Source organism: Cervus elaphus, chromosome X, assembly GCF_910594005.1.
Source record: "Cervus elaphus chromosome X, mCerEla1.1, whole genome shotgun sequence".
NCBI classification, from domain to species: Eukaryota; Metazoa; Chordata; class Mammalia; order Artiodactyla; family Cervidae; genus Cervus; species Cervus elaphus.
This window is the reverse complement of record NC_057848.1, coordinates 3,558,128-3,579,562: the sequence shown is the minus strand read 5'-3', so window position 1 is coordinate 3,579,562 and position 21,435 is coordinate 3,558,128. Positions and strand designations below refer to the sequence as shown.

General features: G+C 55.2%; 1 protein-coding gene across 1 annotated transcript in view; it reads right to left on the bottom strand.

The window, feature by feature from the left end:
* The window catches only part of LOC122690630 (proto-oncogene tyrosine-protein kinase receptor Ret-like), a 53,154-nt gene that overhangs the window by 16,832 nt on the left and 14,887 nt on the right, over nt 1–21,435 (bottom strand). The window contains 8 exon segments of the mRNA XM_043897511.1: nt 786–896; nt 2,415–2,540; nt 3,252–3,510; nt 5,613–5,812; nt 7,088–7,283; nt 8,573–8,814; nt 11,180–11,467; nt 13,272–13,535. Of these exon segments, the coding sequence (XP_043753446.1) occupies nt 786–896; nt 2,415–2,540; nt 3,252–3,510; nt 5,613–5,812; nt 7,088–7,283; nt 8,573–8,814; nt 11,180–11,467; nt 13,272–13,535 (1,686 nt within the window).

The window sequence follows — 21,435 nt, the reverse complement described above, 5'->3', positions numbered from 1 at the left end:
CACTCTCAGCCTCCAGGGGGACCTGGCCAGCCAGGACCACCAGACAGGATCATGAGAGGCCCCTCCCCACCTGATGTCAGCACTCTCACGCCCAGGGAGCACAGTGAGATCAGAAGTCTAGGTCACCCCAGGCAAGAGCCTCAGCATGCATGCATGTGTGCTAAGTCGCTTCAGTCAGGTCGACTCTTTGCAACACTGTGGACTGTAGCCCACCAAGCTCCTCTGTCCATGAGATTCTCCAGGCAAAAATACTGGAGTGGGTCACCAGGCCCTTCTTCAGGGGATCTTCCCAATCCAGAGATCAAACCCGCACATCTCCTACATTGGCAGGTGGGTTTCTTTACCACTAGCGCCATCTGGGAAGCCCCAGTTGCAGCATGATGAGCCCCCAAACCAGCTCCCTGGCTGCAGCAGGTGAGAGGAGGAACCCACAGGCTGCCCTGGGCCCAGGTCAAGGTCCACACTTGGTTACTTTTCAGAAGCAGAAAAGGGGCAGAGGGGGCAGCTGGCAGTCAGCAAAACGGGGGACAGGGAGTCGTGCCCCATGAGTTGGCTAGAGCAACACTGGAAGGGTGTGGGTCAAGCCAGCAAGCTCTAATTTGGGGGGAGGAGCGCCTTTATTAAAAAAAAATGTTAGGAAAGGGCTCAGCACTCAAAACCCAGAAGCTTGGCTGGTCTGGCTGAAATGCAGGTGAGAGTCCAAGCCCCTTTAGCTTGTTACTCCCCCCACCCATTCAGGCTCCTGCTCGCTCAGAGTCATGGTGCAGGCTCATCGGGCTACTTACGGAGGCAGTCCTGGGGGCAGATGTTGGGGTCTCTGCTCTCCACGGCATCACAGTGGCCATCGGGGCAGGTCCTGATGCTGGGGGAGCAGGTGGAGAAGTTCCTGGTTATCCCTACAACACAGAGTGGGCAGTTATGACCACAAGGGAGCAGCTGCCCTGTTCAGACTGCAGAGCCAGGAGGGTCACACCCCAGGGCCTTCCAGGTCAACCCTGTACCCCACCCCATCCCCTGCAAGGAAGAGCAAACTGAGATCTGAGCAGAGAAGAACCACACACAGAGCCCCACCAGCAGGGCATCCCTGAGGTACAGGGCAGCCAGGATGGTGGGGGCCAGAGGAGCCAGGCAGTCCCAGAGCTGTGCCAGGCTCACATCAGAGAGGCCAGAAGAGACCAGATGAGGCTGGGACCCTCTCCAGGCTGCACTGTGGGTGGGACCCTCAGATTGGTGGGCCCAGCTGGCAGCCAGTTACTGTCCACACCCAAGGCTGCTCAGGTCCCTCCTATTTGGGTCCATGTCCCCTGGGCTGGGACCTCCTGGGTAGAGCCTCTCTGAAGACCACTTTGGATATTTTGAATTATTTTAAGGTTTGTGTTTTCATGAAGTAAAGCCAACCATAAATGACATGTCAACAGTGTAGTCTACCTTAATTCCTCCACTTCTTGGATGCACAGTAATATTACCAAGAGATCTTCGAAAAGTGTCTGTGAACTATGTGTTTAAAAACATTGGGTGAATAGGGGGAAGAGTGGGGAGAAGGGATAGTCAGGGAGTTTGGGATACACATGTATACACACTATATTTAAAATAACCAACAAGAACCTACTGTATAGCACATAACTCTGCTCAATATGCTATAAAAACCTCAACGGAAAAAGAATTCGAAAAAGAATATATACACGTATATGTATAACTGAATCACTATGCTGTACACTGGAAACTGACACAACATTGTTCATCAACTATGCTCCAATATAACATAAAAAGTTAAAAAAAAAGAGAAGGCATTGGGTGAATATAGTGGCTCAGACAGTAAAGCGTCTGCCTGTAATGCTGGAGACCTGAGTTTGATCTCTGGCTTGGGACAGTCCCTGGAGAAGGAAATGGCTACCACTCCAGTATTCTTGTCAGAGAATTCCATGGACAGAGGAGCCTGGTGGGCTACAGTCCACAGAGTCCCAAAGAGTCAGACACGAGTGAGCGACTAACACTTTCAATTTCACATTCACAACTGCACATGTATTTATGTGTATATGGGTAGAGAAATGGATATATACATGTTAATTACCATCTGGTTTAGGCACCAATACAGAAATTCAGAATTTTAGAATAAAGTAAAAAGAAAACACACACATCTCAACTTTGGCCCCGACCTTCTCAAGTCCAGAGCGAGCTCAGTCTCAGGCACCTGTGATCCCATCGGTGATAAACAGTTGGAAGGTTCTCTGTTCCCTGCGCTCGTGACCACCCTCTCCTGGCATCAGGAGCCACGGCAGGGACCAAGCGCAGGGGAGGACTAGATGGGCAGGGGTGGGGGGTGTCACAGAGGCTGGCAGGGCCCGCATGCACAGACCCTACTCCCCCTCAGCCCCCATCACACTCCCCACCGCCTGGCTCTGCCCAGGGCTTACCTTTGCCATCTCCCTGTCTCCACTCGCACCTGCCCGTCAGAGAGCCCAGGCCACCGCATTCCTCACATTCGGGCTGCCTCTTGCTGACCGCGCAGGACAGGGGGCAGCCAGGCTCTTCAGGCATGTCTAGGGGTGGCAGAAAGCAGTCATGGGGGGCCAGCCTGCCATGGGCACCCATGGGTGCAGGCAGCACTGGCTGGAGCTGTCCCGAGTTGAGCCCAGAGGGGAGGCAGTCACTAAACTCTGGGGGCGCAGGGTAGTGAGGGGGCTGCTGGGGGAGGGGTGGCATCATAGTCACACAGCAGGGGCAGCTAGGGGGCTGAGTATGGAGTGGGGATGGGAGGTGGCCAGACTCATCCAGGGACACGCAGGACACCCAGTTAAACTTGAACTTCAGAGAACAGTGAATACCTGCTTTGTGTAAATATGGCCCTAATATCACAGGGACATAGGGGAGTTTGTCTTCTAATTCACTGCAAAGGCTGCACGAGATGTACTTACACCACAAAAATTGCTCGTTGTTTACCTGAAATTCACACTCAACCTGGGTCCTATATCGTACCTGGCAGCCCTAAAACAAGCGCACACGTAGGACCCGCTGACAGAGGCGATGGGCAGCAGCGGCCACCCACAATGCTATCACACTGGACTAAACTGTGTCATGCCTCCCCCATCACCCTTCCAGTGCAGCTGTGCGCTGTCTTCTCGTCTTACAGAGGAGGCTCAAGAAAGCCCACTGATCAGTGACGGGGTATAGGACAGCACCCCTCTGTAGGAATAGCCCGAGGCTCTGCCACGCCCCATCCACCCTGACCCTTCCCGCAGCCGGGCACTCACACTTCCCTTCCACGGTAACGAGCAGCAGGGCTTGCGCTTGCTGGCGGGTTGGCTTCTCGGCGGCCACCACTGTGTACTGGAGCTGGGAACACTCAGGCCGCTGCAAGGCCTCCGTGTCATTCACGAACAGGGTCCCCGAGGTGTCCTCCGCCGAGGTGACCATCCCCAGGGTGCTGCAGTTGGCGCTGGAGGGCTGCAGCCTGTACTGCACTTGGATGCCACTGAACTCCTGGCAGTTTTCCACGCAGACTTTCCCGATCTAGGCATGGGATCACGGAACCCTTAGCCAGGTGAGTGGACCACCTGGGACAGTGGCTGGAGGGGCTCCATGCCAGCTGAGTCCCAGGACAGTTTCCCACTCAGCCCAGAGATGGTGGCCCCCAATCTCCCCATGCTCCATGCCCCTGGAATCTGCAGACCCATCTGCCTGCCTGGCCTGGCCTGGCCCTGCGCAGACCGTGACACCACCCTTCATCCCTGCTCCTGGGAGCCAGAGGTGAAAAGAACACAGGTGCCGGGCTTTGGTTTAGGGACTGGCCCTCCAGGGAGGCACTTGCTGGCTTGCCCGGGTGCCTCACTTGCTCCCTCATTCAGGCACAGAGGCAACCTGGGTGCCTCCCACACACCTCCCTCCCCTCTGGGCACCACTAGGGTCCATCCTCAGTGTCCTGCCTGGGTCGCCTGCCTGGTCAGCCAGAGCTCAGCACCTGGGCCATAATTCACACAGCAGGGTTGCTGTCCCACCCAGGTCCTGGAGCCTCCTCCAAGACTTGGGCCGGAACCCCTGGGAGAGAAGGGATACTTCTCCAGGGATGCCTCATGGCCGCAGTGGTCACTGGGGCCTGGACTCTCCTTTTCCCTACCTCACCACCCAAGGTGGAGTTAGGGCTGCTGGGGCCTGAGATCAGAAGCTCTGACCAGTCAAGGTCGAGGGCTGCGGGCCTGGCGGCAGTGGTGGCACAGGGCCCCCTGCCTGCAGCCACAGGCCAGGCCCTTGCTCAGCCTTGCTCAGGCCCAGGGCAGAGCCAGGCTCCACCAAGCCCACTCCTCACACCACAACAAAACTACCTCCTAGGCTCCGAGCACTTCCTTGTACAGAGCAGGTTCACTTCCACTTTCTCCTGTGATCCTCAAAATTGCCTGAGATCACCACCTTCAATTTATAATCATGAATGCTAAGGGGGGGCTGGTGAGAGACAGCAGTGTGTGTAAGGCTGGGCTGAGACTCGGGTCTCTGCACCCTCCTGAGTCCAGGCACAGTGAAAGACTTAGTGGTCAGGGGTGGGAGGTGTTGCAGAGGCTGGTGGGGCCCGCCCTCCCAGACCCCACTCCCACTCAGCCCTCATCACCCTCCCCACTGCCTGGCTCTGCTGACACACCCCTGGCAATGCCTATGCCCGCCTCAGCCCCCCTGGACACCCGTCAGGCCCCTCTGCTTTGTCACCTCTCACCAGCCTTGCCCTCTGCCTCCAGGAAAGGCCTGGCGGGGGTGGCAAGTGGGGAGCCTGGCTGTGTCCAAGGGTGGGGCTCTTCTTGTGCTGGGTACTAAGTGGCTGTCAGGAGCGGAGGTGGCATGGGAACCAACCACAGAAACTGGCAAAGCCACTGTCCTAGTTAGGAGATGACCCTAAATGGGATATTCTAAAGGGCACATGGCCACAGCTATGCCATTAGGAGAATGCAGTATATTAAGTCATGCTTGCCATAATTGCAAGTAAACTTTAAAAAGTGCTTCAGAGAAACATTCTAGAAAGAATTGCACCAAAACGTAAAACACTGGCTGATATGAGGAAAAGAGATTGCTCTTATCTATCCCTTATATCCTTTTGACAAATTCTTACTACTTCCCTTTTTTTTCCTACTTCTAATCACTATTTTCTGATGACAAATGCAAAATAAGCTCTAGCAAACAGACTTGCAGGAAAGTAGGAAATAGAAGCACTTCCTGTCTTTCCTTGCAGAGGTCTCCACTAATGCCTATGTTTGCACACTTGGAAATTTCTAGCAATGAAGACTTGGTTTTGAACATACGGAGCCACCTAAGACCAATACTTCTGCAAACTACTTTTCCCACTTCCTTCACCGGGAATGTCTTTCCAAGTCAGCATAGATTTACCTGGCACTGCTCTTTCATTAGTAAAAAATGTAAAAATGCTGAGAAGGGAAAGGGCAAAGAGGGGCCCACAAAGCCCACCAGCCCCACTCCTTTCTCCCACGGCCTTAGCCTACTTGGCTTTGTGCCTGTTGCTCCCCAGGGCCACTCTGTGTGCTCAGGGAGGTGGTGTCCCCCATGTGACCCCACCCTGGGGGTCCCTGCTCCTCCATTCCCCTCCCCAGGCTGGCAAGAGGCCAGGAGCTCACCTGGGCAAAGCGGTGGGCCCGCCGGCTCACTGAGAAGGAGTAGGCACTGGGCAGGCGCAGGCTGACGGGCAGCACGGACACATTGAAGTGGAGGAGGACGACACCCTCCCCCGGGCCCTGGAAGTCTGAGTCGTTGACCAGCACGGCCAGCTGCACAGCCCAGCTCTCCGAGATGGGGAGGCTCCGGTTGAGAACCAGCCCTGTGGGTGGAGGCACATGATGATAGGTAGGGGCCCTGCCCAGGGTGGAGACCACTGCCCCACGCTGCTGCACATCTCCCCTGCAAAGCATTCCCTGGACACATGGGCGTACGTGTGACAACAGGTACTTCTACCCGCACGGTACACAGACAACAGACCTGGCTGGAGGCACTAAGGTTGAACTATTTTAAATGTGAGTCACTGTGCTGAGCTGAGCCCAGAAGACCCTCCTCAGCTGGGAGGTAACCTCAGTGAGGTGTGTGTGTGTGTGCATGTGTATGAGAAAGATGCATGTCGGGGCAAGCACACACAGGTAAAGACCCACCACCACCACCAGCAAGGTCCCAGAAAGACCGTCCTGGCCCCTGAGAACTTCTCGCAACAGTACCAGCCTCCTATGGACCCTCAGGTTCCACAGGCCTCAAGCACCCAGGGGCTTCCGCACTCCTGAGCTGTCACCGTGTGCCAAGGCTAAGATCCCCATTCAGTGGAGAACAGAGGAGGCGAGGATCTCTGGGTGCACGTGGCATACAGAGGGAGTGTGCAGGGGCAAGGATGACATTTTCCCTTGCACAGAACAGAGGTCATCAGAGCTTGGTGAGGAAGAAGACAGGAAATAGGACTGGGTCAGGCAGAAAGGGGTAAAGGCACCAGTGATCCTGGGTTCCCCAGAAGCAGGCCTCCAAACAAGGATCCAAGCACAAGTGGCATATTTGAAAGGTGATCCTACAAAACACAGGCAGGAGAGCAGGCGAGGGAGGTGGGGAGGTTTGGCAACTGGCGAGGACACCCCATCCTGCAGGTGAGCCCTGGGGGCACGTGGTGCTTAGCCCTGAGGGTGGGCACATTTCAGAAGTCAGACAGGACAGTCATCCCAGAACCCTCCAATCTGAGGGCACAGAGCTGCTACTGGACATCAACTCCTGTTAGTGGAGAGTTGCTGGGGAGGGTCAAGGATCCCTGGACACTTGGGCACCTAGGAGGTTGCAGTGAGCCCTGGCGTGGTCAGCACAGGGTAGTGTGGTGGGGGTCCTGCCAGGGTCAGCCTTGGCCTTGGGGCAGTTCAGAGAGAAAGGACAGCCTGTAAACACCCACCAAGGTGGCCAAGGTGAGCCCAGCAGAGACAAAGGCTGGGAAGAGGGTTGGAAGGGGTGGCCACGTGGGGCTGAGAGGGCCAGGACAGGTGTCTACTTGTGCAGGGTGCTGCCCTGCCCAAGAAAAGCAGGTCGCCAGTTCCCCAGGGGGCCCTGTCAGGCCACACTGGTCCCCTCTTACTGTAGTCATGCACGGTTGCCCGCACAAAGCTGCCGTTGGCCTGGGCCAAGGTCTCATTGGGCATGTGCTCCACTCGGAAGGTCCGGAGGGCCTTGGCATCCCCAGAGAGCAGCGTGTTCGTGTACCGTCTCAGGAGCTCCCTGGAGGCTGGCACCACGTCTGCATCGAAGACACGTAACGTGGCTACCACTGTGCCCTGCAAAGAATACGGGGGCCGGTCAGGGCCCTGAAAGCCAGAGCCCACAGGAGGGCATGTGCCCCGCAGGTGGATCAGGTGTGTGCGGTCAGAGCTGGCTCCAGGGACAGACTGACCAGGGTTCAAGCTGCAAGGGGCCCCCAGCCAGCCTGCTTGTCACCCTTCCTGGGCCACTGCACCTCACCTCTGCAACAGGTGCAATGGCATCTCCAGACTTCCCATGATTATGGGTTAGAACAGATGCCCTGGTGCTCTGTGGAAGACCTCATTCAGGTCCCCACAGGGCAGAGTGGGCACCCCCACTCTCCTTCCAGGAAGCTGGGCCCCGCACAGTGGAGAAGTTAGCTCAACGTCATGCAGTGACAGATGACAGAGCTGGGACCTAAGCACAGTGTCCACCAGAATGCTCTCCTACAGCTTCTTCTGTACCCCAGGCTAGATGGGGTCATGAGGGGGGTTCTGAGTAAAGCCACATGTCATCTCTGCTCTCACTCCTGGCCAGGCTCCACAGTGTTACCATGGAGCTGCTCTGCCAGGCTCATGGGACATTTCCCTACTCCATGTGCTTTCCTCTTGCCCATCCATCCACCAAACCTGCTCCCTGGGTGTCCGGAGAAGCAGCCAACCACAGCATATCCGACCCCGACCCTCCCCTTGCTCCTGCCAGCCTGCCGGCTGCAGGACAGCCCAGGGCCCAGCAGGTGGCAGTCACTCTCCGCCTGCACGGGCAAGAGGAAGGCGGGGCCCCGATGGGAGGGGCGGTGCAGGGACACCCCTGCCGGATCCACTGTCCTGTCTTCCTCCACTCCGGGGTACCCTCCCTGAACTCACTGGCCCTCCCTTGAGGGGCTGACAGCCCGAAGAAGGGAACGCCCTCCTGGCAGATGTCCTCTCCGTCTCCTTGGGGCAGTGTGCCCCGCCTCTGCAGTACCACAGTTGTGCCGCTCTGATGCGAGCCCTGATGGTTGAGTCAGAGGCTGGGCACCCTTACCCTCAACCCCACCGGCACCCCAACCCCTCCCCTCACCCGCTTCCCAGGGCAGAGGTCAGCTCGGGGCCAGCGGGGCTGGTCCTCTCTCCTCCTCAGCTGTCCTGGAAACCAACAAAACCCCAACAGACAGACTGATGGACAAATGAAAGACGAATAACCACAGTGATGGTCAGCCACATGTCTGGATGGCTAGATGGACAGCTGAATAGACCGAGGAACAAATGACGAATGGAGAGACCCAGATGCCCAACAAAGAGATGACAGACACTAGACAAGCACCAGACAAACGCATAGGCACCTCCTTCCGCTTGAACTCCACCACCGTGCTGGCACTGTCGATGCCCCCGAAGAAGGTGGGCGCAGAGTCGTCCTCGTCATACACGGTCACAGGAAAGGGCACCATCACCTCCTCCTCGCGCATGCCCATGCGAACCGTGCACGCGGCCACCAGCTCATACTTCTCCCGCTGCTCACGGTCCAGGGCCCAGCGCGTGCTCACCTCCAGGCTGTCCGGATCGCAGTGGAAAGGCAGACTCTCACCTGAGCACCAAACAGACCAGCAACCCCAGGATGACCCTGAGCTGAGGGGAGGGTGAGCTGCCTTCCTCAGGGCCCCACAGGGAGCAGTGTGCAAGAGGAGACAGAGTTGGGGTGCATGCTGGGCCTGGGCCGTGGCCCCTCTTCAGCTTCCACAGTGGAGCACAGCCTCCAAGCACAGTTTGCAGTGGAGATTATGCTCTGAGCATCACTGTGCCTGCAGCCTGCACTGGTGCTGATAGGGAAGAGCAGGGACCAGGAGGTCTGCCTCAGGTCCTCAACCCAATCACCTAGGAGGGCACACCCCTTCACACACCCTGCCTGCCTCCTCTGTGGCGAGGGCTGGCACCAGTCACGCTGCAGGCCCAGAGATCCAGCTCCTAGCATTTGCTGGTATTTGAAAAACTGTCAGGAATTTTCTTAACTGTGGAAGCAAGACATGCTCATTTTAGAGAATGTGAGAAAAAAGCCACAATTCCACCACTTGAAAACTAACATTGGGGACATCTGGTGTAATTTCATGTTAACACACAAATATTTCTGACTGCCTGGTTTGGATCCCTGCCCTATACACCTGCAGGCTGCGTGGCCTGAGGCTGATGGTTCTGTCTCTGTTCTTCAGCTTCCTCGCCAGAAGATGAAGTGAAGTGAGAGTTGCTCAGTCGTGTCTGACTCTTTGCAACCCCATGGACTATACAGTTCATGGAATTCCCTAGGCCAGAATATTGGAGTGGGTAGCCGTTCCCTTTTCCAAGGGGGTCTTCCCAACCCAGGGATTGAACCCAGGTCTCCCGCACTGCAGGTAGATTTTCTATCAGCTGAGCCACCAGGGAAGCCCCAGAAGATGAGATGCTGTGTGTATTCATCGCCAGACACTGCTGTAAGTTCAATGACTCACTGCAACCTGGTGAGGGGAGGACCAGTAATAACAACATACTCTTCAACCCAAGCCTGTCCTGGAATTCATCCTCCAGAAAGGACCCAGAAAGGGGGAAAAGCTGAACGCTTGAAGGTCAACAGTGACCACCCCATAGCCAACCTCAGGAGGGCTGTCAACTCCACTTAGTGGAAAATCACATCAGAGCCACATATTACATGTGAACTACACATTTCCCTGTATTGCTTATGGTTACAAAAATGGCTTTTCTTTTTAAGCGAAAAAGGCAGCACACTAAACCATATGCTTTGGGGACAACTTTGTACAAAGACATCCATCCCTGTGGCAGGATAAATGAAGGGATGTGGGAGTGTGAGTGACTACTTTCCTTACACTACTGAGCGCTCCTTTAACATTATGACCATGTGTGGGTGCCATCAACCTGGTGGGAATCCAGGCTTCACTTACCAGCCGTCCAGCATAATAAGTGTCCCCTTTAAGTCCCCTTTAAACTGTCCAATGACACCTCACACAGCGGCTCAGTTGCCTTCTCTCATCTCCACTCGGATCCAGTGCCCTTCCCCTACCCCAAATCCATGTGGCTTCCCCAGGGCCATCGTGTGGTAGGACTATCTTGTGACAAGGTCCACTGTCCTTACAGTGGCTCAGGCGGAATCCTGGAACCATGCTTGGTCCCCTCGTGAATCTCTCAACACCCCACATTCAACTCCCCAGAAAATCTTGCTGGATCTTCCTGCAAAAACATGCCCAGAATCTGCCTGCTTCTTGTGGCCTAAAGGCTTTCACCCTCAACCCCAGTCCTCATCCTCTCACTCAAGGATGTCTCCTGCCTCTTCATAGTTTTCCTGCTTCCTCCAAACCACTCGCCCCAAATCATTTCGAACACATCAGCCCGACTAACCTTTTAAAGTAAGTTATATCCTGTCAATGACACCCTCCCCCCCACCCCTGAAAACACCTTCTATGGCTCCCTAGTCCCCTCATCAGGAAGTCCTGCCCCCTCCCTTGCATTTTTCTGCCCTCAGTAGCCTCTGCCCTCCCCTCCAGCCGCACTTCCCCCTCCGCACTTTTGAATGAGCTCGCCCTGCTTGCTGGGCACCCTCCTTTACCTTGCTCCAGCCACCTGACTTAGGACAGTGGTCTCCACCACTCTGTGCCTTCTCAGCGTTACCTCCCACCTGGCCCCTTCAGAGGCCACCCGACGTCCTTCGCGCCTGTGTGGTCTCCACCTGCCCCAGGCGTGGAAGGTCCAGACAGGCAGGATTTGGGCCTGAACTTGTTCACTGTTTCATCCCTGGTCCCTAGAACCATGCCTGGCCTGTGGCCAGCATACATGAGATACATGTGGGCCTCTGAATGAATGGATGGTGGGGTGGTGTAGTCAACTTGGACGGCTCATGTAGAGGAACCGCAGGGCCATGCCTGGCACTCGGCAGGCATCGAGGAAGGCTCCATGCGCCTGGCACTCACCTCCCAGGAGCCTGTAGGCCACGCTGACGTTGGGGCAGAGGAACTGCATGGGCAGCAGGCAGAACTGGTGGAAGGTGCCAGGGGGCCTGTTCTCCCGGGTGCGGAAGGACAGGCCTGACTCAGGGAAGCAGAGCTCCCGGGGCTTGAGGGCGCCGCAAGCTGGGAAGGAGGCATTGATGATGGAGAAGTACACTCGGGCACAGCCTGGCCACTGGCACTCGCCCTCACGAAGGGATGTGGGTGACAGGAAGACCCGCAGGTAGATGGTAAGCAGCGGGAAGCCGCCGTCTGCAGAGACAAGTCAGGCCCCGCCAGGGTGTCAGCCACACCCGCCCAGCTGGGACCTGAATGGGGAGAGGGCAGGAGCTCGGGGCTGGCGCAAAGCCTAGTCCTCACCAAGGCTAGCAGGGCTCTGCTGGGAACCCCGCCCTGCCCCCTACCTCCTGCTTGCCCCCTACGGCCCTGGACTTGGGATCTGGCAGCCTCAGGGCCCTATGGCTCTGCTCCCTCGTCCTGGGGGGTGCCTCACAGGTCCATCTCTCTGATTATTCCAAGTCTCAGTTCAAATACCCTTCCTCAGAGAGGTGCGCTGAACCCTGGGTCTAAGATGGAGTGCTTCCCCAAGGCAGGCTCTTGGCACCTCAGGTGACCTCCCTTCCCTCCCTCACCCACTACCCCAACCACTTTCTTTCTTTTCTCACTTTTAAAAACACTACAGGGGTGGAATTGGGTGGGAGGGGGGAGAGAGGTTCAAGAGGGAGGGGACATATGTATACCTATGGCTGATTCATTGTGATGTATGGCAGAAGCCAACACAATACTGTAATTATCCCTCAATTAAAAATAAATAAAACACTTATTCTATTCTATTTTTGCCAGTGTTGCTGCTTGTGGGATCTTAGTTCCCTGACCAGGGACTGAACCCAAGACCTCAACAATGAAACCTCAGAGTCCTAACCACGGGACCCCCAGGGAATTCCATGCCACCCCTGCAGAGACACAGACTTCCCCAGCACCTAGAGAGGGGATTTCTGGCAAATTCCATCATGGAGGCACCATAGCAACCCCCGTCCAACCCATCTGGATCTCAGCTGGGGCGGGGGCTCTTCCTGGGCCTTCTATCTTAGCTCTAGGTAAGTGTCCCCCCGCTACATCTACTCCTCCCATATTCATCAGTTCTCTGCTTCTTATTAGCCTGTCCTCTGTTGCTCCAGTCCCCTGCTGTGGTTAATAATTCTCCGTATAAACTTTCTCTGTTCTAATTACTGTGATTTCTCTCCTGACTAGAGCTGGCAGGTGCATGAGGCTGCTCTCCAATCACAAACAGAACAGGCCTCCTATGAAACTCAGACCCTTGGCAAATTTCACTCTGGCAGTACTGTTCACAGCAGAGTGTCTGCCTCTCAGCACTCATAGGAGCTCAGAGCTGGCGTGAGGGTCCAGGGAGGCCATGTCTATAGAGCAAGAGGTGGGGTTGTGATCACCATTTGGTGCCACAAGGCAGAACTCTGCTCCACAAACAACCTCCTCCCAGTACCAGGGTCACACGTGGCCTTCACTCCAGCTTGGACCCCTGCTCTGAGAAGCCGTCCAGGCCTTCCTCCTGCTCCACTTTCCTCCCCGGCACCAGGCCCCAGTCCTCACCAGGTGCCAAGAGCAGCCTGCTGCTGATGGTAAGGTGGGCTTTCCATGCAAACAGCTGCTTCTCCACCAAGTTCCAGATCATCCACTAAATCAAGATCTTGGGATGTCTCTAGCCTTTCTTAACTCTTCTCTCACAACCCCACATCTCTGTTAATCCAACTGGAAGACATTTGGAGCCAGCATGGAGAGAGCCCCTCAAGTCCTCCACATAAGTTCTCCAAAATCCCAACAGCCTCAGGAGGCCTGAGGGTCATCAGTGGTCCTCAAGCTCATCCTGGCTCCCTCACGGGCTGGACAAAGAGGACAGGCCAGCCCCATCTCACTTGCTCCACTCTTACACAGCAGGAGTCGTAGGAGCTGTGTGATGGGCTCTAAGGAAGGACCAGGTGAGGGCGGGGCGGGGTGGGTAATGAGGCATGTGGGGGTGGGGTCAGGGCCGCCCCCTTACTGAGGATGTTGAGCTTCTCCCAGGAGCTGTGGTCCAGGCTCTGGTTAAGGTAGAGAAGCCCCGTGTCCTCCTGGATGCGGACCCAGTTGTTCTCGTGCAGCCGCGTGTGGTAGGCGCTGTAGAGGTGCTGGCCCAGGCGGAAGCTGGGCATCTCCTCTGGCACGTCCTGCAGGGCATGGACATAGAGCAGGGGCGTGCCGGCTGGCTGGTCCACGTATAGCTTCTCCCAGTAAGCGTCCCTGGAGAAGTAGAGTCCCAGCGGGGCTGTGGGAGGCAGGGAAACACGTGAGGGAAGGAGGGACTGAGGGACGACCACGGTGCAGAGCCCAGCAGCCCTCCCAGGCAGATCACCTTTCCCAGCGGCCTAACTTCACATTTTAGTAATAGCTTCCTTGTGGGCCAAAAAAGAAAACTTCACTAATTTAAAATTCTGATCTAAGTAGGTCTTTCTCATCTGTATTCCTAAGAACATCAACACACAGTTATCTGTATAGCTAAACACTAGCTGCAAATACACTGCTTTAAAACAGAAAGAGGAGGAAGTGAGGAAGCATAAACAGTTGCAATATCATCCTCGATTACCTGAGATAGATAAGCATATAAACCACTCGGCTTTCACCAAGCTTCTGAGCAAATCACCTGGAGCCAGAGTTTTGAAGTGTACAAGACGCTGCCAGAAAAGCAGAGCAGGCAGGGAAGATGAACTAGAGCACTTTATAAGTAACAACATTCGTGCATGCTAAGTCGCTTCAGTCGTGTCCAACTCTTTGTAACCCTATGCACTATAGCCCTCCAGTCTCCTCTGTCCTTGGAATCCTCCAGACAAGAATACTGGAGTGGGTTGCCATGCCCTCCTCTAAGAGATCTTACCGACTCAAGGATTGAACCTGCATCACTTACACCTCCTGCATTGGCAGGTGGGTTCTTTACCACTAGTTCCACCTGGGAAGCCCCTGTAAGTAACAAAATCTTCATCTAAAGTCAAACATGCTCCTACCATAGTACCGAAAAATTCCACTCCATTTATCTGAGAAAAATGAAAACATATGTCCGTCAAGTGACTTGTTCACAAATGCTGGGGTTATTCACAGAGCCAAGAACTGGGAAGAACCCAGATGTGTTCCAGCAGGTTATCAGATAACAAACCTCAGTCCATCACACCATGGAACCCTATGCAGTTAGGATGGGGCACAAACTATTGATACACACGACAACCTGGACACATCTCATAGACATCCTGCCAAGTGGAAGCAGCAGCACAAAAGAATCACATGGCACCGTTCCAGACTGATTTTAGGTGACAGAAATCAAACTGGGTACCAGCTGGGGGTAGGGGAGGTAATAGACTGGAAAAGCAGGGGGCATATTCTGGGAAACATACATGTTTCATATTCTGATGGGGTGTGGGTCACACAGGGACATCCATTTGTCAACAACATACAGCCAAGATTTGTGCATTTCAACGTATGTAAATGTGGCCTAAATTTATCACTGAGAGGCTATGGGTAGAGCTGTAAATGCCATGAGGAAGAGGGATGCTGACCATGGCCACGCTGGGTGAACCAATGGGGCACTCATCCTACTACTCTCTTGACTTGGTGTATGTTCAACATTTTGCATCATAAACAGTTATTTTTAAATAGTAAGAAGTTTTAAAAAGATGGATAAATGGGCAGGTGATGCTTTAAAAAAAAACTGAAAACCTGCCAATATTCTCTACAAAGCATAAAAAATACTAACACACAAAGCAAACATGAGAAACATTGTACTTGTGTGTGAGCGATTTCTCTTTTCAATCAATTTGTTTCCACCTACATTCTGCTTCTCTTGCAGCCACCAAGATGAGTGGTTGGTCCACTCCACACCAGTGGAAGATACCCTGGGGCTGCCTGGGTCCTTGAAGACACACTTGTGTGTGGGAAACAATCAAGAGCCAACTGGAGTCAGGTGAGGAGAACTGGTGAAGACCTTTTGGATCCCAAAGTGGTGAAACAGAAGAAAACTGGAAGGTTGCCAGCACTGTGCCAGGCTTCCCAAGGATGACTTCAAAGGCAACCCGGCTGGGAATGCCAACTTGAAGTGTGCATTGATTGGGTCCCACCCACCCAGTGTGGGTGCTGCCCTGCCAAACAGGCTGGACCACGGAGCCAGCAGGAGAGGGAGGGAACAGGAAGAGAAACAGAGGGAGAGAGAGGGAAGGAGGGAAAAGACAAATGGGGCTAAGGACAAAGGTAAGTAAGGCGGAGAGGATGGAGGGGAGAGATGCTCTGGCCAGTAGTCAAAGGCTACTGCACACCCGGCACTAAAGACAGAGATGGAAGGAGGGGGCTGCAGGTACGGAGCTGACTTATTAGACCTTCGGAAAACTGCTCCCTAGGAGTGCTGTCCCTGGAGTGGGACCCAGAATCACTGGGTCTCTGCAGGTGAGGTACTGGGAAGGGCAGCTGAACTCCAAGGAGCTGGCCCTGTGCCCAAGTCAGGCTCTGCGTGTGGCCTTCCTGCCCTGCCACCTCTTGGGGGAAGGGATCCACCCAGAGCATCATGCTGCCTGCCATCCAAGGCGGTGGCAGCTCCAGGAGCCCTAGGAAGAAGTCACTCTGGGGAACTCTGGGGAGGGAGCACTGAGACCTGACTTCCCTTGCCGGGGGTCTCACTGGTAGAGACCACGACAGGAGCCACCCACACATGGCTGGATGCCACCCTCCTGTCCCACAGCCTCCCAACTGGCCATGAGGACATGGGCTGCCTCTCAGATACACTCAGAGTGTTCATTTCTTTGGGATTTAGTAGCCAACCCTAGCAGGGATGGCTGGCAGCTTAGAGAACTGTGTCAGCCCCAAATGGCCTCAAGACTGGCCTTGATGCTTCTGTGAAAAGGCAGCCAATGGCACTAGCTCGGAGCAGGCCTTTTGCAAGCTGGGCAGAGTGACAGGCCACAGCTGACAGATCCTCCTGCACAGCTAGGATGCACTCCACTGGCTCACGCTTCCTGAGAAGTACACAGTTCGGGGTCCCAAAGAGGACCCTACAGCACTGCTCATCACTGCTCTTGTGACAAAGGCAGGAGGGTCTCTGTGGTGTTTCCTCAGCCAACGAGAGGGAAGGGGCAGCTGCTCCCCACCTGTAGTGCACTGAAGCCCCACTGCACTGCCTGGCAGAGTAATAAACCTGGGTCTGCACTCCTCACAGAAATCAGAAGGGCTCCGAGCCCACGGTGGCCCCCTGTCCTGCCCCAGTAAGGCCAGGTCTGGGAAGGCAGATTCAAAGTGGGGGTCAACACCAGACACAGCCCTGCTGCCCCAAAACAAGTGCCTGATTCATAAGCAGCAGCCCAGCTTCCTTTCCCTCCAACACTCCATGAAGGTTGCAAGTCAAAGAGTCTAGGGGGAGCTCTGGGGTGGGCTGTGGGGGGCTGGGGAAGGAGCGCAGAAGCTGATGCTCACAGCCCTGCGGACAGCAAGAGGAGTGGCTTGCTTTTCCCTCCACTGCCACCTTCTCCAGAGGACCTGGCCCACCGCATTCACCCACCCCGCCTCTCAAAGGTGCAGAGTGGGGTGAGCACGGCCAGGTGGACTCACACAGCACGAGGCCAGGCCCCGTGGCACATGGTGACCCTGCATTTTCTTTGCAGCCCCAGATGGAGCTGCTGATGGGATCACTGCTTTGCAAACAGACACCTGGGCAGGACAGAAAGAAAGTTGTTTGTATGCTCGAGGGTACATGTGCAGCCAGCCAGGGGATTGGGATTTGGAGGGCTGTCTTTCCAGCAGCATAGCCCTCACCGGCCTGCTCAACCCCATGTCACATGGTCCAGAACCCACGGTTACTGTGCCCACCCTCCACCCCCACCCCAAGTCCTGAGCGGTGACCGCAAGTCAGGGACGCTGGCCTGCAGTAGAAAGCAGCCCCAGAGGGTGCACCATCTTTTGGGAAGGTTGACTTTCTGGCCACAAAGAGAATGAGAGATTTCCCAGTGGCTTGACAGGGTGGTGACCTAGTGGCAGTCCAGGCTTGTGACACCATGCTGGATGGGAAGGGGGCTCTGTGCTGCCAGCCTCCTTCTCATCCTGGCAGAAAGGTGAGTGCCAACCACTAGCAATCTGAGATGCTGCCTTCAGGGCCCCAACCCCAGAGCTGCAGGAGACTCAGTTGGTGGGGAGGGGGGAAGCCCAGGGTGGGTGTGGGTGGGTCCCCCAGATGGCACACAGCCAAGGGCAGCCTGTGTCTGCCAGCCTGCCTGGCCACCAGCTCTCCTTGGTGTGCCAGAGCTCTCTGTGGAGAAGTGAGGTCTGCATTCTGGTCTCCGGAGTACTGTCAAGGATGGTGTGGGACGCCTGCACCCACATCAGCAGAATATCGCGACTTTTGCCTTCTTATTCTCTCAGGATATAATCGCTGTGGCCTTGGTCAGCTGTGCAAGAACTGGCAGCCCTGGGAGCCACCCATGGGGTTAGGGCTTGCAGATCGGTCTTCTAAGCGGGGGCGAGATGCTCACTCCACCTACCAGGTAGTGAGGAGCAGATCCAGAATAGGGCTCCTCCCCTGGGGCCCCCTTGAGCACATGTACATTCAATGGTCCAGGGGCTGGGAGGTGCCTTGAGCTCCAGGGAGCCCCCACCTCCGAGCTGGTCCAGTCACCACCACACAGACTTCACGTGCAGGATGAGAGCACTACCTGCTCTCATCTCTGAGCCAGGTCCTACAGGATCCATGTGGGGCCTGGTCTGTTGCTGCCAAAAGTGATTTGTGGGTTGGGCGATGATTGTGAGCAGAAACAGTCTTAAATGCACTTAAAACGCTTCCCAGGTGGTCCCTACTCAGGGCATGGCCGCCTTAATGCTCCTCCTTGTCACAGACACGTTTAGATGGAAAAACACATGGTCCAAGGTAGGGAACGAGGGTGTGGGTGCAGGGCTGGCCTCAGGGGGGTGTAGCCTGGGGAGACCACAGTTCCCCATACTTGGTTTAATGCTCTCCTGTCATTGTCCTAAAATAATTCATAATTCTAGAACAATCTGCATTCTATGGTGGGCCCTACAGATGATGGGGCCAACCCCAGAGGGTGAAGGAGAAGAGCCCAGAAAGGGCCATCAGAGGTGTCCAGTTTCCTGGGTCTGTGCAGCCTTTGTAAAGTTCTAGCCTCCTCTGGGCCTCATTTTCTCTGACTGTGAACAAGAGAAGGGCAGGCTGGGGAGAGGAGGAGCTGGTATAGGCCTCACCTTTGCACAGGTACACGCGGTATGAAGTTCACACTTCCGATTTATAATCACTGGGCAAACCTCTTCACTGCCCCATTAAATAGGTAAGAACATGGAGGCTGGGAGGTGAGAAGACTTCCCATGGTCAAACAGCTGGAGGGTGGGCATCTTGGGGTTTGGACGATGACTAACAAAGCGGCGATGGGACTCAGGAGCAAGGCAGATGCTGGCCCCACCAGGAAGCCCCAGGCCCTGCCAGCTGACCACCCCTCCCTGCTGGCACCGTTTTGCCAGGAAGGGCTTTTTGACCAACCTCTGATGAGAGTCTCCCCTGGAACTTGGGGCAGGTCGACACAGCAGGACTTGTAAAACCTGCCCCACCCACACCTTCCACCCCGAATGCTGCTGGGTGACAGGGTCCTCCCCCAACACCTAGTCCCACGTTTCTGCCTCGACAGGTGTTGCCAGCACCATGTGGGGTTCTGGCCCCTCAAGTTGCCCTGGCATCACACCAGAGGGTGAGGAGCTGGGCTTTTCTCTCACAGGAGTGGGGATGGGTCCCACACTGCTCATGACATACCTGCCAAAGGTCCTGGCTGCTGCTCGCATTTGCAGAGACCCCAGGCCCCCTTCATGGCCTGTGTGTGTATATGCATGAATGTGTATGCACAGGTATGCAGCAGATGGAAACAGAGACAGGCACGTGGGCCCAAGGCCCCATATCCTCCCACCCTGCCCCACCCCTGCAGGAGAAGATGTGCAACTAACACTCAGTGGGGACAGCAGGCAGTCCTGTTCCAAGGAGGGCCTCCTCCAGCATCTTTACAAGCAGAGCCACCAGGCATGGATAGTCTCATTTGGCACACGCAGTCACCAGCATTTTTGTATCCTGGAAAGGCAGTCTTCAATGCTCCACACCTGGCTGGATGTGTCATTTACTCACATTTGTATGCAGAGAGAAGCAGGCCCAAGTTTCTACTTCACTTTCACTCATTCAACTGTCCACAAGCTCAGCCCTGTGTGAACACTCACACATGAACACTGGTCATACTCGTACACATTCTCAGACCCACACAGAAGCTGTGAGTGCCCTCCTGTGTGGTGGAGGACCACGCAGGTGGACGAGGGTTTCTGGTTGTCATCCCTCACTTCTGCAGCACATTGTGGGGACATCCTGCATGCTCTGCCTCAGTCCATGCCAAATGCACGCAGCCCCTTGGCTCCAACGTAGCCCACGCCCTTGCCCCGCGATCACCTCCCATAGCCCCCAGATGCACCCATCGCCAGCCTTTGTGCACCAGCCTCAGCTCCCCCGTGTACTGGAGGGTCACCTCCCGCTGGCCCCCGAGGCTGCAGACCAGTCCTGGCCCCTGCAACCCAGCCAACTTCTCAATATGCAGTGAGCTGTGACCCCACTCTGGGGAGGGAGCCCCTTCCCCAAGCTCCTGCCCTCTGCCTCAGGGTGGCCCACAGCTCTCTTACACTCATCACTGCCGATCAACTCTTATGTTAACCTCCTCTGGTCCAGTCGCTGTGTGGGTGTCTCTGGATTGGACCCAGACTGATACACACATCTCTCTTACACTTAGCATGTCACATGCACATTCTCTCACACTGTTGCAGACCCACCCCCACCTCCCCCATCTTCTTGCTCATTTAGTGAGACATACCGAGCCTACCCAGCCCTAACTGCAGGCTCACCTCACCAGTGCCCCCTGGTCAGCCCTGGCCATGAGAGGCCATGCACAACTCCCCTGAGGTTCCTTTGACCTCCTTGCTACCGTCGACCGAGGATGTGCTGCCAGTCTGACCATACCAACCCAGATCCAGGCAGGTGCTTCCTAACTGGGCACCCTTGACTAGAGTGAGTGGCAGTCACCGTGGTCATCCCACACAAGGCCCCAGACAACCAATGTCCTAGGACTGCAATGTAAAAGCCAGAATTTGGGGCTCTCGAGAAAAAAACACATGGCAAGATGGTCTGATCTAAGAACTGAGTGGGGTGATAATAGTGCCCACATGTGTGTGCAAGGCAGTACCTTCCCGCAGAATCCACTCACCGGGCAGCCCTGCTCCTGCCTGTGACGAGCACCAGATCCTGCAGATGACAGCTTTATTATGGCCCAGCACAATCTCCTTAACAGACGGTGGTTTCCTAATGCCATCACTTCTGCAGGAACAGGAAGCAGACCTCATGGACTCCTCCCCAGGGGCTGCCCCTCTCCCTGAGGGCCAGCTGTCCCTCTGGAGGGTCCCCCTAGCCCCACCGCCCAGACAGCAACTTTTGGCACCATTATCCTCTCCTCGTCCACCCCATGCCCCTCCTCTCATATCCTGTTCACATTTTCTCTTTATTCTAGTTGAATATTTGACATGTACAAGCAGTATATTTTGCAGAACATTTATGTCAAAATAGTGTTCTGCAACAGACACTCATGAACCTGTGGCCAACTTAACTGGACGTTTAGCAACAGTGCTGCCCCTCCCACACGCCCCTTCCACCTCATACACTCACAGAAACATGAATCTGGGTCTTTGTTTCCCTTGCCCCTCTTTTTAAAACACTTTTACCTTATTCTTGAAAGGCACTTCTGCTGGGCAGAGAATTCTGTGTGTGTGAGTGCTCAGTCATGTCCAACTCTTTTGTGACCCCATGGACTGTAGCCTGCCAGGCTCCTCTGTCCATGGAATTTTCCAGGCAAGAATATCTGGAGGGAGTTGCCATTTTCTCCTCCAGGGGATTTTCCTGACCCAGGGATTGAATCTGCATCTCCTGCATTGGCAAGCAGACCCTTTATCAACTGCGCCAACTGGGAAGCCCACTTGGGAAGCCCTGAGACTTCTACAGGACAGTTATTCTGTCCTTCAAAAGCGTGATTCTGCTGTCCTGCTTCTGAGAGCTCTGTACTCGTTCTAATGATTCCCTTCTTGGTTCTCTCTTCTCTCTGGTTGCTTCAGGACCTCCT